This window comes from Furipterus horrens, unplaced genomic scaffold, assembly GCF_987537825.1.
Source record: "Furipterus horrens unplaced genomic scaffold, mFurHor1.1.pri manual_scaffold_1, whole genome shotgun sequence".
NCBI classification, from domain to species: Eukaryota; Metazoa; Chordata; class Mammalia; order Chiroptera; family Furipteridae; genus Furipterus; species Furipterus horrens.
In genome coordinates, this window is record NW_028327171.1 from 139897922 (window position 1) to 139918751 (window position 20830).

A 20830-nucleotide genomic window follows, 5' to 3' on the forward strand; every position below is an offset into this window, starting at 1 on the left:
ATACAGCTCAAGATAATATAACACAGAGATACTTTGGAGATATCATGTGCTGCTCTCCTTCAATTCTGAGAACAGGTTTACCAGTTCACTGCTGCCAGCTTACTGAGTTTCATTTATAGTCTCCACTATGTAAAAAAGAAAAAACAAAACAAAACTGCTAATTCTTTCTTCCAAGTTTACATAGTTTTTGAATTCCTAAAATTAAGAACAATGTAATTAGAAGCTTCCTAAGATAGAAGTTTGTAACAGCACCCACCCTCCCTCCCCACTGCCTGACCCTTAGTTTTAAATCTTTTATAGTTTTCAAATATATTTATTTGCCTTCCTCATTTGATGAAAACTTGTTGAGAGTTGAAGTTCTCTTATGCATTTTTTTGTTTTTAAATTATGCCTACTGGGAAACTTACTAGAATAATGAAATTAATCTGAAATATGATAGATACTATTACTAGAAATAGGTCAAGATATATTACTGGCTTTATTGCCAAGTTTCTTTATTTACCTAAAATGTCATCATAAGTATAATTACATTTTATACATTACATTTTTTAAGAGATTGTAGTCATATTTTATAATTGAATTTATAATTATTGAAATCTTAGCCTCAAAAAAATGGTACTTTTAGTATAGATACTACATATGCTACAGGTATACAAATAGAGTATGTAAATAGTGCTGAAGTTCTCAAAATAATAAAAAAAAAAGTGTCTTAGATTCTAAAGAAAAAGTGACGAAATAGTGTATGGGCGATTTCCCCTAACCCCAGAGAAAGCAAATCCAAGAAATTAAAAACAAAAACAAACAAAAAAAATCAGAGTTCTCAAGTATTACTTTTGATTTTAGAAAGCATGCTTTCATGTAATTATTAGAATATTATAAAACTAATTTAGAATTGTTTAGTTGCTAATGAAGATATTTGAAAAATTTCACACACACACACACACACACACACACTCACACACACACACAAGCTAAGAATGTTTATGTCCCTTTTCAATTTCAGGGGAGGCTTTGGTCATGAAGTAGGGAAACGACCTTGGATTACAGGAGATGAGACTATTATAGGCCTTATGACTGACATTGTCGGTAAGTACAAAATAAATTTTTTCCAAAATGATGGTAAAGACTTTATTATTTAGTTATAAACATAGATTATAAAGTCAAAATCTTATTGAAAAACATCCTTTTTTAAAAATTTTAATTCATAACGGGAAAGAGCAAACATACTTTTGAGACTTGATTGATAGCATAACTAGGTTATTTGGTACAAAATAAAACATAAGTTATTATTTTTTCTTGTATATTTTAAAACTAATATTTACTCCCCCATGGAAATACATGCATTGCATTAATTTATAATTAAACAGATTTGTAACAATAGCTTAAGTTAAATTTCTAAGATTTTATTATATGGTAAAATAAACACTAACCTTCACAACTAAAGGCTTAAACCACTAATCAATTTTTTTGACTCATTATAATTTAATCCATGGAGATCTATTTAAAATTAGACCAAGTGTTATTTAAAATAATATAATTGATGCTGTTTTGGGTCTATAATGTTTTTCCTAAAGTGAGTTATGTGTAGTCTTAGTGGTATTCGAGGTAGTTTTAGATGGTAATTGTATTAACATTTTGAAAAATATTTATTTAATTGAATTGAACACTCAGTACTGCCTGAAATATGTGAAATTTAGGGTATTAAAAAAACAAAAAATGATATTTAAGTAATTGGAGTGGCGTTATTTGGAAATATATGGAGGGTTTAGGAAATCCTCAACTTTCAAAGGGTTTTTTCAAACTTCTCGCCCTTACGGGCAAGTGTAAAAATATCTGTTTTATTTCTGTTGTATCTTGACCAGTAATCAGAATACAAAATCAACTTGAGCTGGTGAGAAAATAGAATTAGAGTGGGGGAAGCTAGATGGCTTAAACAAAAAAAAAAATTTTTTTTCTCACAGTCCTGGATGGGGGTGGTAGGAAGTCCAAGAACAAACTGGTTTCTGGTTTGGCCTCTCTTTCTGGCTTGTAGATGCTGCCTTCTGTGGTCTCCCTTGGCTAGAGATCTCTGGGACGCCAGTCCTATCAGATCAAGGCCTCACCCTAATGATGTTATTTAACCTTTATTACCCTACATACAGGCCCTATTTCCAAATCCTGTCAAATTGGGAGGTACGGTTTTAACATAAGATTTTGGGGACGAAACAGGTCAATCCATAACATATTGCATAGTAAGAACCAAAATTTAAGTCTTTATCTACTTCTATTCTAATTTAGCCCCTGGTAAATATACAGAAGACTGGGAAAGTCTTCTCTGTGATACATGGACAACCTAAGATCCTGACATTTTTCCCAGTAAAAGGGCCCAAATAGAGTCACCTTACATCAAACTCTACACCACATGGACAAAGAAGAATATATTTATGTTTTAAAAAATTCCAAATTACAAGACTTTTAAGGAAGATCTGTCTTTAGTTTATGAAACATTGATATGTCACCTATTCAAAATCTTTAAAATTTTTAAAAAACTCCATAGAAGGGCTGCAAGCAAAAGCAAGCTCTATTTCCAACTAGTTATTATTATGTAATCCTTACGCCCTATGCGCTTCTATCTGTTTATGTGTCACAAGTGTGGGTTCATGATACAGTCTTTCCTATAAGTCAGCAGGGCAACTGTGCGGCTAGCTGCCTGCTGAGCAGCGCAGCACCGAGGAGTAGACAAGAGTCACACACAGTAACTATGCTATTCACTCAGCTTTTGTTAAGGAGTTGTCAGCGTCTTGTAAGGAAGGATCTCCAGAGCCAGGTAGGCAGCAGGACAGGTGAAGTCCTCAGTCCAGCAGGGCAGAGCCTCCAGAAGCTGATACCACGAGAGATTAGCATGTCATGGAGCAGCACTCGGGTATGTGGAGCTCGGCTGTCTCAGCAGTGGTCTGGAGCCTGCTTCAATTACACATAGAAAGTGGTGTACTCCACCCTTCTGGGTCTTTTGATACGTGTCTTGGTACCCCTGATGCCAAGTGCAGAATTTGCCCAGGAGCCTATCTGTGGGTGGTCCCGCTCTGCAGACATGGCTATTCTGATCATGTGTACAGATATCTTGGGTGTATCTCCTTGCTGGATGTGTCTAGCATGACGTAGGTAGTTTCCCTCTTGAACAAAGTGTCATGGCTAACTGGCAACCATCTTGGTTGACATGAATGACTTCACTTTGTTTTATATACTTTATGCTACCTTGAATGAACCAACACCATTTTATTGGTCTTTCTCTCTGCATTATGTGGTTATACTATAGGATCCGCATATTGACTTCTAATTTAAGATAACCAATTAAATATAAACTAAAAATTATTCCTTCTATTCCATATGCAGAGAAATGATAGAAAAATAAAGTAACAAACATATAAAACATTAAAGAAATTATATTGAAATCATTACAAACCAGAAAGTTTGCCATTGCTGAAGAGAAGAGCAATAGAAAGGCTAGGAGGGCAGTATTTGGGGGAAGCACATAAAGTCAGGTAGAGCGTGAAGAGCCGGAATCCAGGACTGTCCCATGAAGCCCCAGGGTCAATCATCAACAGCCCTTTATGACTGGGACTGGGGCTGGGTTGAAAGCCAAAAGTTTTGTCAGCCAGGGCAGGTAAAGGCAAAAACCGAGCATTTCCCGCCAGACCAGCCAGGTTCTTTAGAACACAGCACTTGATCAGGCTGTCAGAATTATTTAGAGGGGTGTATTTTCTAATGGAGGAAATTGCCACTCTAACAGTCTTGGATTGTGTTTAAAGACATGTTAAATGTTTGTTAACAATCCTTTTCATTTGTGTTCATTTTTTACAAGCCACTTACATTCATTCAAATATCTAACATGTAAAATAAATAAATAAATAGTTAAAACAGCTCTTAGATTAATCTAACCTGAGATAATATGTCTTCCTTAGTTTTGGATCTTTTTCTTTCCCAGATTTGCTTTCAGAATATAAATTCTATTCTAATCCTGTTACTTTGTGCTGCATATTTTTTATTATCTAAAGAAGAGTTAGTTAGGATGTTTATATCCAGTCCAGGGAAGTGGTAAGACAATATTATTTAGTGAGATTATTTATAAAGTAAATAAACCCTGCAAAAAGTTCTCTTTGACCACTTAAAAGTTTATAGCTCTTTTGATGCTCAATAAATATGCTCTTGTTTTGTTGCCCAATAAATAAATACATGTCACAACAATATCTGAAACTTCAGACCAGCCACCTCTCATTATCATTTAAGAAAATGAAAAAATATATACATATGAAATATTCAGGTTTGTTTAGAAGAGTAAAGAGACTAAACTTATTTAATTTTTTAAAGAATATTTATTAACTCTAGCTTTAGGGTATTCTGCTAGTCTTTGAAATAACATACAAAGTTATAACACTGGGACAAACCTTTTAATTTTCTGTGTTTTTGTCACATTTCCTTTGAAATGTTGTCATTGAATGAAGCTAATCTTTATTTTAATGATTATTTTATTATTTGTTTTGTTCTTTTGTTGTTGTTGATCAGAGAAATACAAATTGACAGTGTCTGCAAAAGTGTATTGTGAACAATATTTTAAGTTTGGCATTTTCTTTTAATTTAAATAACTGTTAGGTCCAATTCTTTTTTTAACTTTTAAAATTGTATATATTAGTCAGAGAAGTGATTCTTAAGTCAAAATGAAAAATGAATTATTTCACTCTGTTTGCTTTAGTAGAAATATATCCTTTAGAAGGTGTTTGTGTATGTTTATCTTGTTTATTGCAAATCCGAGGCAGGTTCTTTCTGCCTCAGTTACTAAAAATTTCTTAGAAAATTTGATCATGTTTAAACTAGAAAAAGCATTTAATAGCTTCTAATTTGTTTTTATTAGCATATATTGTACCCTATATTTACTTTTTATCATTTTTTTTCTCACATTGTAATACTAGAAACCTGAAATATTTTTTTAAAGTAGAATTGGCAAAAATCACAAAATATTTAAAATAATTGTGTGGTAATTTTGTTAAAGAGCAGCAGAAGTCAAATTTACTTTTGTTACTTGCTAGGCAAATAGACAAGTTGTATATTTGGGCCATGACTAACTCTTCCAGGTTCTTAAAACCACAGCCTTTATTTCATTATAAAATATCTCAGAAAGAAGTAACAGGAGGATAATAAAAATTATTATGTTGTACAAATTGATAGAGTGGATAGAAAGGAGAAAGAGACACTGAACAATGGTATTTATTCATAGATGAAGAAAAGTATCAATTTCAGATGAGAAACATATGTATTTAAAAAACATTTTATATAGAGCTAGCAATTCTTCAAAACATGTAATAACTTTTACTTATAATTAATATCATATTATCAAAATGCTAAAAATAGAATTGCTAAAGAATATTATTAGTATTATTATTAAGCCTCTTTCTCCTTGGGTACATAAAAGTCCCAGCTTATAAAACTGTTGCACTGTGAACATAAGTTTGCTTTATGAAATTTGGGATTCACCCTTAGAGAACCAATAATCCCTGAAAGCTCTCTCCTAAGAGTCTGGATGCTCAGCCATGCACTGGCCACCTCCAGAGGCCAAAAAATTTGCTGCTTGAAAAATAGAGTGGAAAGTTCTCAAAGTTCCCCCAACTAAAAGCTTACAACCAGATCCACAATAATATTCCCATCTGCTTAATAAAATATACAGAAAAGGATATGGAAGTTGCAAGACCCATTGTGAACCCTGTTATCAAACATTAAACGGCTGGTCACCCTGTCATCTTCACTTTACAAAATATTTGAAATTAAATTACAATTAGAAAAATGCAGGAGAAAGTTTGTGATGAACTTGGGCCTCCTATATTTGACTTACAGGGCCTAGATAGTATAGACAATTCTTCCAAATGTAATTGTGAACAAAGATTTTAATTATATTTCTTTCTATGAGACAGTAAGTTTTTGTCTGCTATTTTTTATCTGTGAGACTTCGGGCAAGTAAGTTCATCTCTTTGGACTTTCGTTTCCTCATTGATAAAATGTGGGAAATGGAAGTAAATAACCTTATAGGGTTACTATGAAGACTATGTGAGATAATATGGGACATGTCACATATTTAAAACTGTTGTCACATAGTAAGGGTGCAATAAACTGTAACTTGCCAAGCATAGAGATAAGAAAGCATTCAACTAGGTTTTGCCTCCTGGTAAGGCAAAAAATTATGTTCAATAAATAAACAAGCAGGAATTCACTTTTTAAATGAGAGCCTTGGCTCACATCCATCTCAAATGAAGTGATTCTAATCTTGACATTTACTGCAGTGAGTTAGAGATGATATTTAAAGTAAAGATACTTTCAAAGCCTGATAAGCTTTGGAGAAGCTTTTTAAAATAATTTCCATCAATGCTTGTAGTTCTTGAAGATGCAACATTAATTTTTAAAAAGCTCTTACAAAAAAAAAAAAGAAGAGAAGCAAAGAAAAGCAACTTGAAAGAATTTCAGCAATTTTTTTAGGTTTATTTTCTTATGTAATGCTGATGATACTTAAATATGTTAGAAAAATAATGGTAGTTTCAGAAATACAATTTGAACTAATAAAGGTATGTCAATTAGGTCACTTTTTAAAAAATATAGCAAAAAATCATTTGTGGCTATTTGATATTAAGAACATTTTATTCCTCAGTGCTTTAGGAAGTTATATGTGTGTGTGTGTGTGTGTGTGTGTGTGTGTGTGTGTGTGTGTAATATATATATATTCCACAACTTTATTGCATTTTTTCTTTTACTATTTAGCCCCCTTATATTTCCTCCTCCCACAACCACACTGTTGTCCACATCCGTGAGTCCTTTTCCCTTTTTGCTCAATTCCTCTACTTCCTAACTTCCTCCCACCCCTCAGCTGTCAGCCTGCTCTCCATCTATGAGTCTATATCTATTTTGCTTGTTAGTTCAGTTTGTTCATTAGATTCCACATATGAGGGAAATCATATGGTATTTATTTGTCTTTCTCTGACTGGCTTATTTCACTTAGCATAATAGTCTCCAGGTTTATCCATACTATTTCAAAGGGTAAAATTTTCCTTTTTTTTTTTTAAAGTCAAGAAGTATTCCATTGTGTAAATGTCCCATAATTGTTTTATCCACTCATCTACTGATGGATATCTGGGCTGCTTCCATATCTTGGCAACTGTAAATAATGCTGCAGTGAACATAGGGGTGCTTATGTTCATTCAAATTAGTGTTTTGGGTTCCATCAGATATATTTTAAGAAGTGGGATCCCTGGGTCCAAATGCAGATCCATTTGTAATTTTTTGAGGTATCTCCATACTGCATTCCCATCAACAGAGCAAAAGTGTTCTCCTTTCCCCACATCCTCACCACCACTTGTCATTTGTTGATTTATTGATGATAGCATTTTGACAGGTGTGAGATGATAGCTCACTGTGGTTTTAATTTGCATTTCTCTGATGATTAGTGATGTTAAGCATTTTTTCATATATCTCTTGGCCATCTGTATGTCCTCTTTGGAGATATGTCTATTAAACTCCTTTGCCCATTTTTTAGTGGTGTAAGTTTGTTATAAATTTTGGATACTAACCCCTTTTCAGATGTAGCAACAAATATGTGTTCCTATTCTGTGGATTGTCTTTTTATTTTGTTGATGGTTTCCTTTGCTGTGAAAAAACATTTTAGTTTAATGTAGTCCCATTTGTTTATTTATTTTTTTTGTTTTCCTTGCCTGGGGAGGCATATCAGATAAAACATTGCCATAAGCAATCTCCAAGATTTTGCTGCCTATGTTTTCTTCTAGGATTTGTTATGGTTTTGGGTCTAACATATAAGTCTTAAATCTGTTTTTGAATTTATTCTTGTGTGTGTGGTGTTAAGAAGGTGGTCTAATTTCATTTTTCTGCATGTATCTGTCCAATTTTTCCAACACTATTTATTGAATAAACTATTTTTATCCTATTGTATGTGCTCGCTTCCTCTTTTGAATATTAGTTGACTACAGAGGTGTGGGTATATTTCTGGACTCTCTATTCTGTTCCATTGATACATGTGTCTGCTTTTATGTCAGTACCATGCTGTTTTGATTGCTATTGCTTTATAGTATAATTTGATATTAGGTAGTGTGATTCCTCCAACTTTGTTCTTCTTTCTCAGAATTGCTGTTACTATGCAGTGCCTTTTGTGGTTCTATACAAATTTTTGAAATATTTGTTCTAGTTTTGAAATACATCATTAGAATCTTGATAGGAATTGAATTGAATTTATAGATTGCTTTGGGTAGTATGTTCATTTTAATGATGTTAATTCTTCCTATCCATGAACATGGAATGTGCTTCTAGATTTTTGTATCCTTTTCAATTGATTCACCACATAAGCAAAATGAAAAACAAAAAAACACATTACCATATCAATAAATACAGAAAAAATATTTTTTTAAATCCAGTACCCATTTATGCTAAAAAATATCAGCAAAGTAGGAATAGAGGGAACATTGCTAAACATAATAAAGGCCATATGTGACAAACCCACTGCTAGCATCATACTCAATGGGCAAAAACTACAAGTATTTCCCTTAAGACTGGGAATAAGACAAGGATGTGCACTTTTACCTCTTTATTCAACATAATACTGGAAGTCCTAACCATAGCAATCAGACATGAATAAGAAATAAAAGGCATCTGAATTGGAAAGGAAGAAGTAAAACTGTCTTTATTTGCAGATGAGATAATACTGTGTATAGTGAACCCCAAAGATTCCACCAAGGAACTACTAGAACTATAAATGAATTCAGCAAAGCAGCAGGATTCAAAATTAATCTCTAGAAATCAGTTGCATTTTAAATGCTGACAGTAAACTAATAGAAAGGTAAATTAAAAAAAAAAATTCATTCACAATTGTTTCAAAAAGAATGAAATACTTAGGCTTAAACCTAACCAAGAATGTAAAAGACCTGTACTTGGAATATTATAAGCCTGTAAGTTATATTTGGAATTAATGTTTCTTTTACTGTTCTGAAACTGTGATCTTAACACTACCCTCAGATATCTATGTGTGCATGTATGTATGTTAGACTGACCCTGTCCTTGATAAACTTCAGTAGTGGACAGGAGAGCATTTTGAGAAGCACTGGCAGTATAATTTTCATATGTATGGGAAGACAAATTACTCTAGTCAGTGAAGGATCTTTTACCAAGAATTGATTTGGTGTTAGTATCTGAGGAGAGGAAAGCACAATGTCAAGCATATGTCTAGGTTAATTCAGCCCAATACATCTGGTTCATCACATTCCCATACAAAAAAAATTTTAGGTGATCTCAATTTAATGCTACATTGTATGGAATACTAAAAGTTTCCAGGAGTCTATAATTATTTTAATCAGAATGTAATCATTAAGCAAAAATGAAATGTCTAAGCTTCTATAGAAATTCTCCCATACTCCATTCTGATGCTTCTGTTTCTTTATCTTCATTTTGCCATAATGTTTTCTTGTGTGTTTTCTTTTCATTACAGTGCATTCTTTCAAATACTTCTCTCTCTATTAATTATGTTGTCTCTTAATATTACTTTTCCTCCCTTTCTTCTTTCTACTATCCCTGCCATTTTATTGAAATAAATGGTTTTCAGAAAAGACACATGTAAATAACTAACAGGGAGTTAAAGATAATATCAGATTACATATCTTAGATAGTGTTTTCTTGTAGAAATAACAGTAAAAATTTGTACCATCATGCAGATAAACGAATATAATAGAAATGGCATCATTTGTTTTACCAGATTTCAAAACTATTTTTATATGATAGGAGATATATGCCACTATATACAACATAAGCATATCATGTTCAGATCTATATAGTATGTTTCTATTGCCTCTTGACTTTAGACACCTTACAGTGACCAGGCAAACACACACCACTTGTTCACAAATCTTGTGTATCAAATGGGGAAATTCAGCTGCCAAATACAACAAGTTTTTGTGTTTGTTGTTTTGGTTTTCTTCCTTCCTTCCTTCCTTCCTTACTTCCTACCTTCCTTCCTTCCTTCCTTCCTTCCTTCCTTCCTTCCTTCCTACCTTCCTTCCTACCTTCCTTCCTTCCTTCCTTCCTTCTTTCCTTCCTTCTTTCCTTCCTTCCTTCCTTCCTTCCTTCCTTCCTTCCTTCCTTCCTTCCTTCCTTCCTTCCTTCCTTCCTTTCTTTCTTTCTTTCTTTCTTTCTTTCTTTCTTTCTTTCTTTCTTTCTTTCTTTCTTTCTTTCTTTCTTTCTTTCTTTCTTTCTTTCTTTCTTCTTTCTTTCCTTCTGCTAATAGAAGACACAGGCCCTTTCTTAAAGGGCTATACTGAAATCTAAATACATAAATTATACAATTATTTCCAGTGGCTTCCCCTCAAGAAAACTAATCCTGTAATATATCTATTATTTAGAGTAATTATTCTACTTACTGTCTATTCTATTACAATATAACTCTAGTAGTAGGAGTATCTTTTTGCCTACAAAATGAAAGACTTGCATTATATATTTTTTTCTAATATTTAGTACAGCCTTACAAATATTAAATAAAGCTCATAGCCTATTTTCCCCAGTGATGGTAAAGAGACATTATTCCTATTACATGGGTCTACTTGCCTTTAAGAGACATCATAAGAATTAAAAATAGGGAAAGTATCATCATTGTTGTTATTATGTTCTGTATGCTTTGTCTCTGGATCTGTTTCTATTGCCAAAACTCTCAGTAACAGAAATTAGATAATATATGATTGTGTAGTACATATCTTAATTCTGCATATTTTCTCCATCAGACAATGCTTATCTGTATTAATCATCTTGTATCAATGTGTATAAATAAGCCTCAGAGATATTTAGATATTTGTATTTTACTTTCTAGCTCTTTGTTTTATAAACTATCACATAATTCAATTGAATAACAGTGAATTCTGTTTGGCAAAATAGCTTTTATTTATGAAAGATGCATTTTAATTTGACATTAGAAACAACCAACTTTAAAAATGTGATTGGCCTTCATTTCTTTTAAGAGTTCTTTTGGAGATACAGTTATCACATAAGTGTAATCTGTGGGAATTTGACCAATTAGCTGATAATAGGATAAATCATTTTTAGTTTACAGGAAGAAGCAAATGCTTCATTATTTTACTGTTACTACTTACTGTATCAAAAATAAAATATAATTTTTAGTTAGCTATGTGCATTAAGTCCAGATATTATTTGGAGTCAAGTGGGAAAACTTTCATTGCTTTGTGATGACACATCAAATGTGTCCTTATCTCTAAAATCATTGAGGAGGAAAAAGCAAAGCCTTTCTGCTTTGTTTTTCCAAGTATCTTTAGCATTAACAGGAAATTTCTAATTATGGTACGTTTACTTTGCAGGAGCTAATGAAAAAGAAATAGTCCTAATGAATGGTTTGACTGTTAATTTACATCTTCTACTGGTAAGTTCCCTTTCCCACCAATGTTCAATGTACATTTATTTACAGAATCTGACATGTTTCTATTTTTAATTCATGAGCATCTGGTGGTTTACTTGCTTAAAAACAAGTCATGAGGTTATTTCCATTTTTAGCAGGAAACGCTGGACCGTGATAGAATGGCTTCTTCATAGTCATGGGGAGAGTTGACTCTTACAAAGAGCTTTAGAATAATGAACAACTCTTATCTCAGAACATAAGGAATAAGAGACACAGCGGGTGAAAACAAAACTGCTTGCAAGCACATAAAATAATTGTGTACAAATGCTAGCAAACCTTGAGTTTTATAGAGAGAGTTTTTCAATATGCTGGAATTTAGCAGGGGAGACTTTGGATCAGTATGGGTCAGTAGATTAATGAAATAAATTAGAAAAGAATTTGAAAATAAAACTAAATTAGAGGAAAGAGACCTGATACCTGAAATGCGTTACTGTGTTTAAGGTGCTTCTTACATTCTGATTATTTAATATATGTCACATATGTATATTCTTGACCTGAAATATGGCGTCTATAGTAGTTGCTTGATGCTTTGATTTTTTTTTTTAATTTTAAGCTTTGTAAACATGTCTACATGACCAAGATGCACAATGAAGATATTAGTATTTTATTTTAGTAGAATGGAGAAGCGATTATATAGTATGCCTGAAGAAACATGATTATGGAATATGTTAAGTATCAAGATAAAATGCACAGTTTTAAGTTCATACATCCCTGGGTTTGACTCCCAGCTAAGTAACTTAATGCTGTTTGAATATGGACAAGTTTATTGGCATTTTTAAATCTTAATTTTATCCTCTGTAAAAATGAGGAAAATAATACCTACCTTGTAGGTATGCATGAATATGAACTGTAATAATATGTGAAAATTGTTTTGGTACCCATAACAATAATCAACACCTAATTAACAGTAGTGATCATCTTCATTGCTATTATTTCAGTCTCCTCTGCAGGAGAAATAAAATCTCTCCCCTGAACAAATGAACCACTTCTTCTCCCTGGTATCTCTAGAAATGTGAAATGTTTCATATTAGGACTTCAGTACTTTTTAGTTGAACCTAAAATAAAATCCCATGAAGTAATAAAGCAGTGGAAATATGTACTAGAAACCAAATCATCAGTGGAAGATAAAAAATATATAAAACATAATAGGTCATGAGATTTCAGTCTCACAATAGAAAAATTGGGAAGGCATTTTTTAAATTAAAATTTAAGTAATCTTTAAAGATTTGTATTTTCTGATTCACATTTTCTCCTGAATTTGATTTTTCCATTGATAAATGTAATGAGCCAGTATTCTCATTGGAAACAAAGATAATTAGAAAAGGTACCCTGACAGACACTTAGATGTGTAATTAAGTAATGCCTTTAAAATGTTGTAGATCATAAAATGAAAGTGTATATAAAGTAAACAAATGTATCATTGTGCATTAATGCTTTTTTCAATAAATCAACTTTATTGCAGTTATCGTTTTTTAAGCCTACACCAAAACGGTATAAAATTCTTCTAGAAGCCAAAGCCTTTCCTTCAGATCATGTAAGAATTCTTCAAATTATATTATGTTCTGTCTATTCTTCCTGGGAGAGCGTATTATTTGCCTGACTTGAATGTTATTCACTAGTCTTTTCCAAGTAAACTTAGAATAAAAAGATATGTCAAATGTTTTAATTTAGGCATTAAAAAAAATAAATTGTAGCTTTATTCCCTTTTTCAAGTAAAATGTGTATGTTCTAAGAGAGGAAAGAATCAAATAGGAACATTGATTTTTTAGTCTTTTTAAACAACATTGAACAAGTAGCTGGTCTAAATCTAGTGCAGTTATAAATGTTTTGTTAATTCATGTTACTCCTCTATTTTATAAAATTAAATTGATACATACCCCAGTGCTTAACTCTTTAGCTACGTGGACAAGTAATATAAACTTTTATTTGTCCATTTTTATAGCATACTGGCGTAAGTATTGAAAAATTACTTGAGATTAAAAATATTTCTTGTGGTTCACACACACAAAAAAATCATAGTATTTTGTCAGCTATTCAAGTTAACAAGAAGTTTGATTATTCCAGACACAGACACATATAAAAGTATATTGCACATTTCAGATTTAGTGTCAGAGAAACTTGAGTTTTATCTTTATATTTTCGCTGTTAAGTATTCTAGCCCACATCTTGTAATTATAAGTCTTTTAATTATGTTCATGTTAACAGCCATACTAACAAGAAACAAAACCTTAATTAATATCTTGAAAAAATTCAGGGTTGCTATAATTGCAACCCATTCAGATCTTATACTCTCAAGGAAGAGAATTGTTTGTGTGTTTTTTTCCTTTCACTAGCTTACTTTTTCTAGGGTGAGCCTTTCTATATTTTCTGTTTCAGCCTAGTAAGTCCACACTACTCACTTTGGTTATTTTGTAAATTCATAGGGGATTTAATATCCTATTCTAAAAATCTCTCGTAACCCCCTAAAGTCTAGATGACTCCTGTGTTTCCATTTATTTCTATAATTTAGTGTTTCAAGGAATGTTTCAATTCCTGAACATATAAATTATATTAAGTAGTTCTTCTCTAATGTATTGTGTTTATCACTTTTAACCTTGATCTTGGATTTAATATAATAACATTTTTATTGTTATTTTATTATTTATTTTCACATATATTTCAAAGTACTTCTATATATTGGACTTGATTCAATAAATCATCCTTCTTTTATAGTATGCTATTGAATCACAGCTTCAACTTCATGGACTCAACGTTGAGGAAAGTATGCGGATGATAAAGCCAAGAGAGGTATATGAGAATGAGATAAATGTTCATCCTGCTTCTATTTAGTATTGATTTTTTTCTTTATTTTCTTCAGAAGTTTATTATCTTCATTACTTTAATGGAGTTTTCAAGAAAGCTGAAAAGACCTGTATTTCTGTAACACTTAAGTCATTTTGCTTAAAATGGAGAATTAACTCAGAAGTATATTTATTTTTATTTTTCAAGGGCTAATCATAGTTCAAGCATATTGTTTTACTGTTAATAGCACTGGAGTCTCCCATATTCTTCAGTGGGATGACAGGGGATGCAAATTTCATACATCATTTTTAATTTCAAATGCCATTGCCTGTGGATGCCATTGAATCACATTAAAAACTAGTCATATTTGTTGTAACTGAATGATGCCTATCTTTTCTGTATCTTTTTAATCTAAGTATCAAACTTTTCTTTTGAGCTTGGACTAAGTGCAGAAAGGAATGTGGCATAGTGGAAAAAGCTTGGGCTTTATAAGTAGCTAGCTAACGTACCTCTAAGTAATTCCATACCCACCAACTTACTGGGTAAGGGACTTTGGGGAAGTTACTTTGCCTCTCTGGGATTCCTTCATATTTAAACAGGTAACAAAGGAAACACCTAATCAGACTTGAACATATGCTCATGATCTAAAATACTGCTCACTTTACATTCATAGAGACATAAGGCTAAGTTGTGGAAACGTTGGCATATAAACCTTGCAGACTGTGAAATTTGACACTAAGAGATCCACACAGAATAAGGTTTAGGTGTCACAAATGATGCTGCCTACTGTTAAGCCAATGTTTGAGCAATTATTTCTTTCAGCCCAGAATACTTGGAGGATTTAAAATCTACTTCATTCACTTTTATTTACCAACATGCAATAATACATCAATGAAATAGAAAGTTCTCACACTGGTGAGAAGATTACTTTTTCCCATAGGTCATATATAAATAGCTAATTTCAAACAAAAATGGATATAGCCACATCTTAATTTTTAAAATGGCAAATGTTGTGGAGCCTCCTAGGTAGTCATAATCTTGGGAGCACTCTTTAGCATTACTAGATTAGAGCAAGTCAACATAACGGAGGACCATATCTCAGTAATTTTCAATCTTTTTTATATCATGGTACACATAAACTAATTACCAAAATCCTGTGGCACACTAAAAATATTATGTATTTGCCAGTCTGACAAAAAATAGGTACAATTTTTATTTATTCTCACTGCACAGCTATTGTGTTGGCTGTTGTCATTTCTTCATTTGACAATCTAAGGGAAAAGAGGTCAGTGCCTCTGACTAAATAGCCGGGTATTGCATGTTTTAAAAATTCTTATAGCACACCGATTGAAAATCGCTGCCATATCCTATATTTAACAAGTATATTTATTTCTTTAATACTGATTCTTAAAATAGATAACACATATTAGTATGTAGAGTACTTTCTCTACTCTTTTATAACATTATTGTGTAAAAACCATATTAGTCTTTTAAGAAAAAGAGTTTTGCATTACTATGTTATTCATTTTATTTAGATTTCTCAGAAATACTGAAATCCTTTTTATATATCAGTACACATCACTTAGTAACTCAGAGATTTCAATCAATACTGTTTTTATAGATTTCCAATTTGTAAACAAGTTCTAAGTTTCTAGTAGAAACTGGAGTATGTATTATATTTGTGATATATATAATATATGACCAACATGGGATGTAATAATTAGCAAATAGCAAGAATTACCAAAAATTAAAAATAACTGAAAGAAAACTATGAATACTTGAATGAATTTTCCTCAAATATTAATACAGTTAGTGATGCTTTGACCTCATAATCATGTGAGATTCAGCACTGGAGAAAAGTCCTTAAGACTTCATAAATAGATAACATTTGTAATTATATAAATTGATAATTCATATATAATTGATTTATTTTTGTTTGCAAGACCAAATCTAAATGAATTCATAATTCTCACTGAGTAACCAATCTTTAGTTTTAGGTAGGGAGATGTGCAGAAAAATAGCCTTCCTAATTGAGTTTTATTGATATTTTTCTTCATGTCTGGGGTTTGATCTTTAGGTTGGTGTGTAGGAGATTTAACATTTAAGTTAATAGAAAACATTGGTTAGGTTAGTTATATTCAAATGAAAGATGCGTAAGTCATTTTATTGAAACTGCATAAAGAACATGATAGTAGATTGAAATACTTATTTCTAAGAAATTTTTCTTGCCATTTAACATTACATAGACTTTTTCCTTCAGTATTTTATTGAATAGAAATAAGAAGGAAACCATTTATAGATAAGTAAATAGTAACAATTAATTGAAAAACTGAAAAAATAAACCCAATATGGTTCTGCAAAAATATACACTTTATAAAACTCTTTTTAGTCTTTTATTATCATTACTTAATGATAAGCAAAAGCATGTGCAAATGTGGCTCTTTTGCCAAATTTTGAAAGATCATTAACCTGTAAAAACTTACCTTTGATTTTACTTATAGTGGAAAAGAACTCATGGTGAATTTTATTTTATTTTTTTATTTTTATTTTTTTTATTTTTATTTTTTAATTTTATTTTTTGGTTATTCAATTACAGTTGTCCCATTTTTCCCCCATTGCTCCCCCCTCCCAGCCCATCCCTTCTCCCACAATTATATCCCTCCCCGTTGTCCATGTCCATGAGTCATTCATATACGTTCCTTGACTAGACCCTTCCCTTACTTATTGCCTTCTCTCCCTCCCCCCTCCCCCCTATTGACTACTATTCTAGTCTTTGCCTACTTAGTTTGTTTGTTTGTGTTGCTCTTTAGTTTCCTGTATTGGGTGATATCATATGGTATTTTACTTTCTTTGCCTAGCTTATTTCACTAAGCATAATTCTCTCTAGTTCCATCCATGTTGTCGCAAATGGCAGGAGTTCCTTCTTTCTTTCTGCTACATAGTATTCCATTTTAGATTGGGAAATATGAAGCGAGGAATTTATCTTTGTGGATATGATGTAACTTGTGCCTAACTCAACTTTAGGGGGAAGAAATATGGAGAACAGAAGATATCCTTGAAGTAATTGAAAAGGAAGGAGACTCTATTGCGGTGATCCTGTTCAGTGGGGTACATTTCTATACTGGACAGTTCTTTAATATACCCGCCATCACAAAAGCAGGAAAAGCAAAGGTATGCACCTCATTTACTCCTTCACATCATGCTGCAGACATCACTCTACTGAGAAGTATGCTGACTCACTTCTAGTGAAAAAAAAAGAGAGAAAGCTTTGCCTTAAATTTTTTTTTTTGCTTTAGACATCTCTATTTAAACCTCTTTTTTTTTTCCACTTCTCTTTTCTCACCTTTTTTACTGGCATCCACTATCTCAATGTTTACCTCTAGTCACCAGAACAGGTGATATCATTGGTACAGAGCTGTTTAGTCAATAGGAAGCAGGCAGAATATTTAGGACAGGACTGTTTGTTGTACCATGATTCATTTTAAATATAAATCTTGATTAGTCCTAGGTGCCTGAAGAAGAGATGGAGAATAAAAGTTTATCAGTAGATTGAGTTTTGTACAGTTTACATTAAGGAAGTAATTTTCCCCCCTAGGAATTTTAAGAAATTATACCACCTATAACAATTCCTTAAGTACTACTAAATCACACTTAAATTGTTTACAATTTGGAAATTGTGTCTCTTTATATATGTGTTTATAAAAGTGTTACTTTATAATTTGCTTGAAAAAAAGAAATCAAAGGGATCAACGTTCAACATTTAAAATTTAGATTTAAAATCCTTAAATAGTAGTTTTATTCGATTTGGCAAGCAAGTCATGTATTTAAAAAGGTGACAATCTAATTTTATTCTGAAAATTAATAAGTTATGGGATTAATATATGTGTGAGGTCTTGTTAATATATTCAGTTATTGAAGCTAATGAATGGAACTAATGAAGAGAAATTTAACGCCGTTATCAGCAGTCTCTAGGAATTTCTAACCACGACTTCCAACCGGTTTGATGGATAACTGTGAAGGTGGTGCATTACAAAAGGTATAAAGATAATGTCTTCTTAATTTAGATATTAAATGTTAAGCACCAAAATAAAGGGAGGCCAATAAAAAATCATATTTTAAAATGTTATAAAGTAATCAGCAGTCCCTGAATCCCTCAGTACACATGCACGTCTCATTAACCTTCATGGGAATGAGCATGAAGATACAGAAGAAGGACCATGGGTTTAGGAATCAATCACACAGTCTGAGGTTAAGATCTTGGCTGCATCATTTAATTGTGATATGCTCTCAGGCAAATTACTTGACTTTACTGAATTTCTGTTTTCAAAAGTTTGTTATTTGGGATACTAAGACCCAGTTCATAAATTTAGTTTAGATATAAAAGAGTATAAACTATTCGACTGACCACATTCTGATGTTAAGTGATGGTTGCCTCCCCCTTCAACAAATATTGAACCTACATAGGGAAAGTAGCTCAGATAAACATTTCCCATTTAAAAGCAAAATACATTTGCTTACTTAAGTGTTATATGCAATTCTCACTCTTACTAGTTTGGTTACTAAAATTATTCTCTCAGCATTTTGCATGCTTTTTTTTTTTCACTTGAAAAATGTAGTAAATGCCTAGCAACTGAAATTCTCTTGGATCTTTCAGTGAAATAAAGATAAGAATGAGGGTTTCATCTAAATGAAACCACAAAGAAGTGATATACTATGGGAGTTAAATGATGATCTGGCAGACATAGATATATCTGTTATAAAATCATTCTAACAGACATTTATAATCTTGCCATACAATTCTTTATGAAAGGGTATATATTTTTATTTTACATCTAAGTTGGTCTCTCTCCTAATAAAAGTATCAATACCATGTGATTGGTAAATTAGATGGTTGCTTTAAATTCATTTTATAACAGGACAGACAGATAAAAATAGATAAATAAAGGTTAGAAGTCTATATGTATCCAAAAATCAGTTGCACATTGTTGGAAAGGTTGCAGTTGGGTGCATATATCTCTTATTTGATCCTCTACCTTGAATTTCTTCTGCATGATGACCATCACTCATCTTCTACCCTTTATGGAAAAAAGCTCAAATCACTTTAGCCTTTTATCATTTTGCATACCTAAATTATCAATATTATATTTCCTTTGCTTTCCACATAACTTATATATTATTTGAATTTATTTTTAAATTGTTGTTCTATTTTAATTGTTCCCCATTTTACAACCATTGCTCTCCCCTGACCCACCCACCCTGGCCCCTCTCCCACAGTCAGTCCCCTCCCCCACAGTCAGTCCCCTCCCTGTTGTCCATGTCCATGGGTCATTTATACTAGTTCCCTTCCTTTCCTCTCACCTCCTCTCCCCCCTCTCCCCATTGGTCATGGTCAGTCTGTTCCTTGTTTCATGCCTCTGGTTCTGTTTTGTTTGTTTGTTTGTTTTGTTCGTTAGGTTCCTATATTAGGTGATATCATATGTTATTTGTCTTTTGCCACCTGGCTTATTTCACTAAGCATAATTCTCTCCAATGACACCCACGCTGTCACAAATGATAGGAGTTCCTTCTTTCTTTCTGCGGCATAGCATCCCATTGTGTAAATGTACCACAGTTTTTTGATCCTCTCATCTACTGATGGTCACTTAGGCTTTCCAACACTTGGCTATTGTAAATAGTGCTGCTATGAACATAAGCGTACATAGGTTCTTTTGAATTGGTGTTTTGGGATTCTTTGGGTATATTCCCAGCAGTGAATCACTGGATCAAAAGACCATTTGATTTTTAGTTTTTTGAGCAAATTCCATACTGTTTTCTATAGTGGCTGCACTGGTCTGCATTTCCACCGACAGTGCACTAGGGTTTCCTTTCTCCACATCCTCGCCAGCACTTGTTTGTCGATTTATTAATGACGGCCATTCTGACTGGTGTGAGGTGGCATCTCATTGTGGTTTTTACTTGCATCTCTCTGATGGCTAGTGATGTTGAGCATCCTTTCATATGCCTATGGACCCTCTATATGTCCTCCTTGGAAAGTGTCTGTTCAGGTCCTTTGCCCATTTTTAATTGGGTTGTCTGTCTTCCTGGTGTTGAATCATATAAGTTCTTTATATGTATTGGAGATCAAAGTCTTGTCCAAGGTATTATTGGCAAATATGTTTCCCCATATGGTTGGTTTCCTTTTCATTTTGCTGATGTTTTCTTTAGATGAGAAAGAAACTTAAAAATATAAACTGCTTCACAAATTTGCATGTCATCCTTGCTCAGGGGCCATGCTAATCTTCTCTGTATTGTTCCAATTGTAGGATATGTGCTGCTGAAGTGAGCACTCCACGTAACTTATATTGCAGCTAAACCAAGCATTTGATGTATTTTCTGTCTAGATATTGTATTCTGTGTGTATGTGTTTATTCATAGGTTTCCCTCCACTTAGAATTACCATATGTAAATAATTTATGTTCTGCCAGCCCAGCACAACCACTACCTGCTTCCTGAATTACAACTTGTCCTGGAGAATGGCTTTGTTTAGTCCTCTTTGTATATGCAAGTTTGGTATAGTTAAAAAAAAATTTAATC

The 20830-nt window shown here is 32.5% G+C and overlaps 1 protein-coding gene and 1 non-coding gene across 2 annotated transcripts in view; one reads left to right on the forward strand and one right to left on the reverse strand.

Annotated features, from left to right (window-relative positions):
• KYNU (kynureninase) overlaps window positions 1–20830 on the forward strand; it is a 99394-nt gene that overhangs the window by 34476 nt on the left and 44088 nt on the right. Inside the window, exons 4-8 of the mRNA XM_090267315.1 lie at window positions 1004–1086; window positions 11379–11440; window positions 12939–13010; window positions 14189–14263; window positions 17282–17428. Coding sequence (XP_090123441.1) covers window positions 1004–1086; window positions 11379–11440; window positions 12939–13010; window positions 14189–14263; window positions 17282–17428 — 439 coding nt within the window. The remainder of the gene's footprint in view (window positions 1–1003; window positions 1087–11378; window positions 11441–12938; window positions 13011–14188; window positions 14264–17281; window positions 17429–20830) is intronic.
• LOC150021982 (U6 spliceosomal RNA) lies at window positions 20477–20583 on the reverse strand. The gene has a single exon (XR_016513390.1). It is a non-coding gene; the product is annotated as a U6 spliceosomal RNA (small nuclear RNA).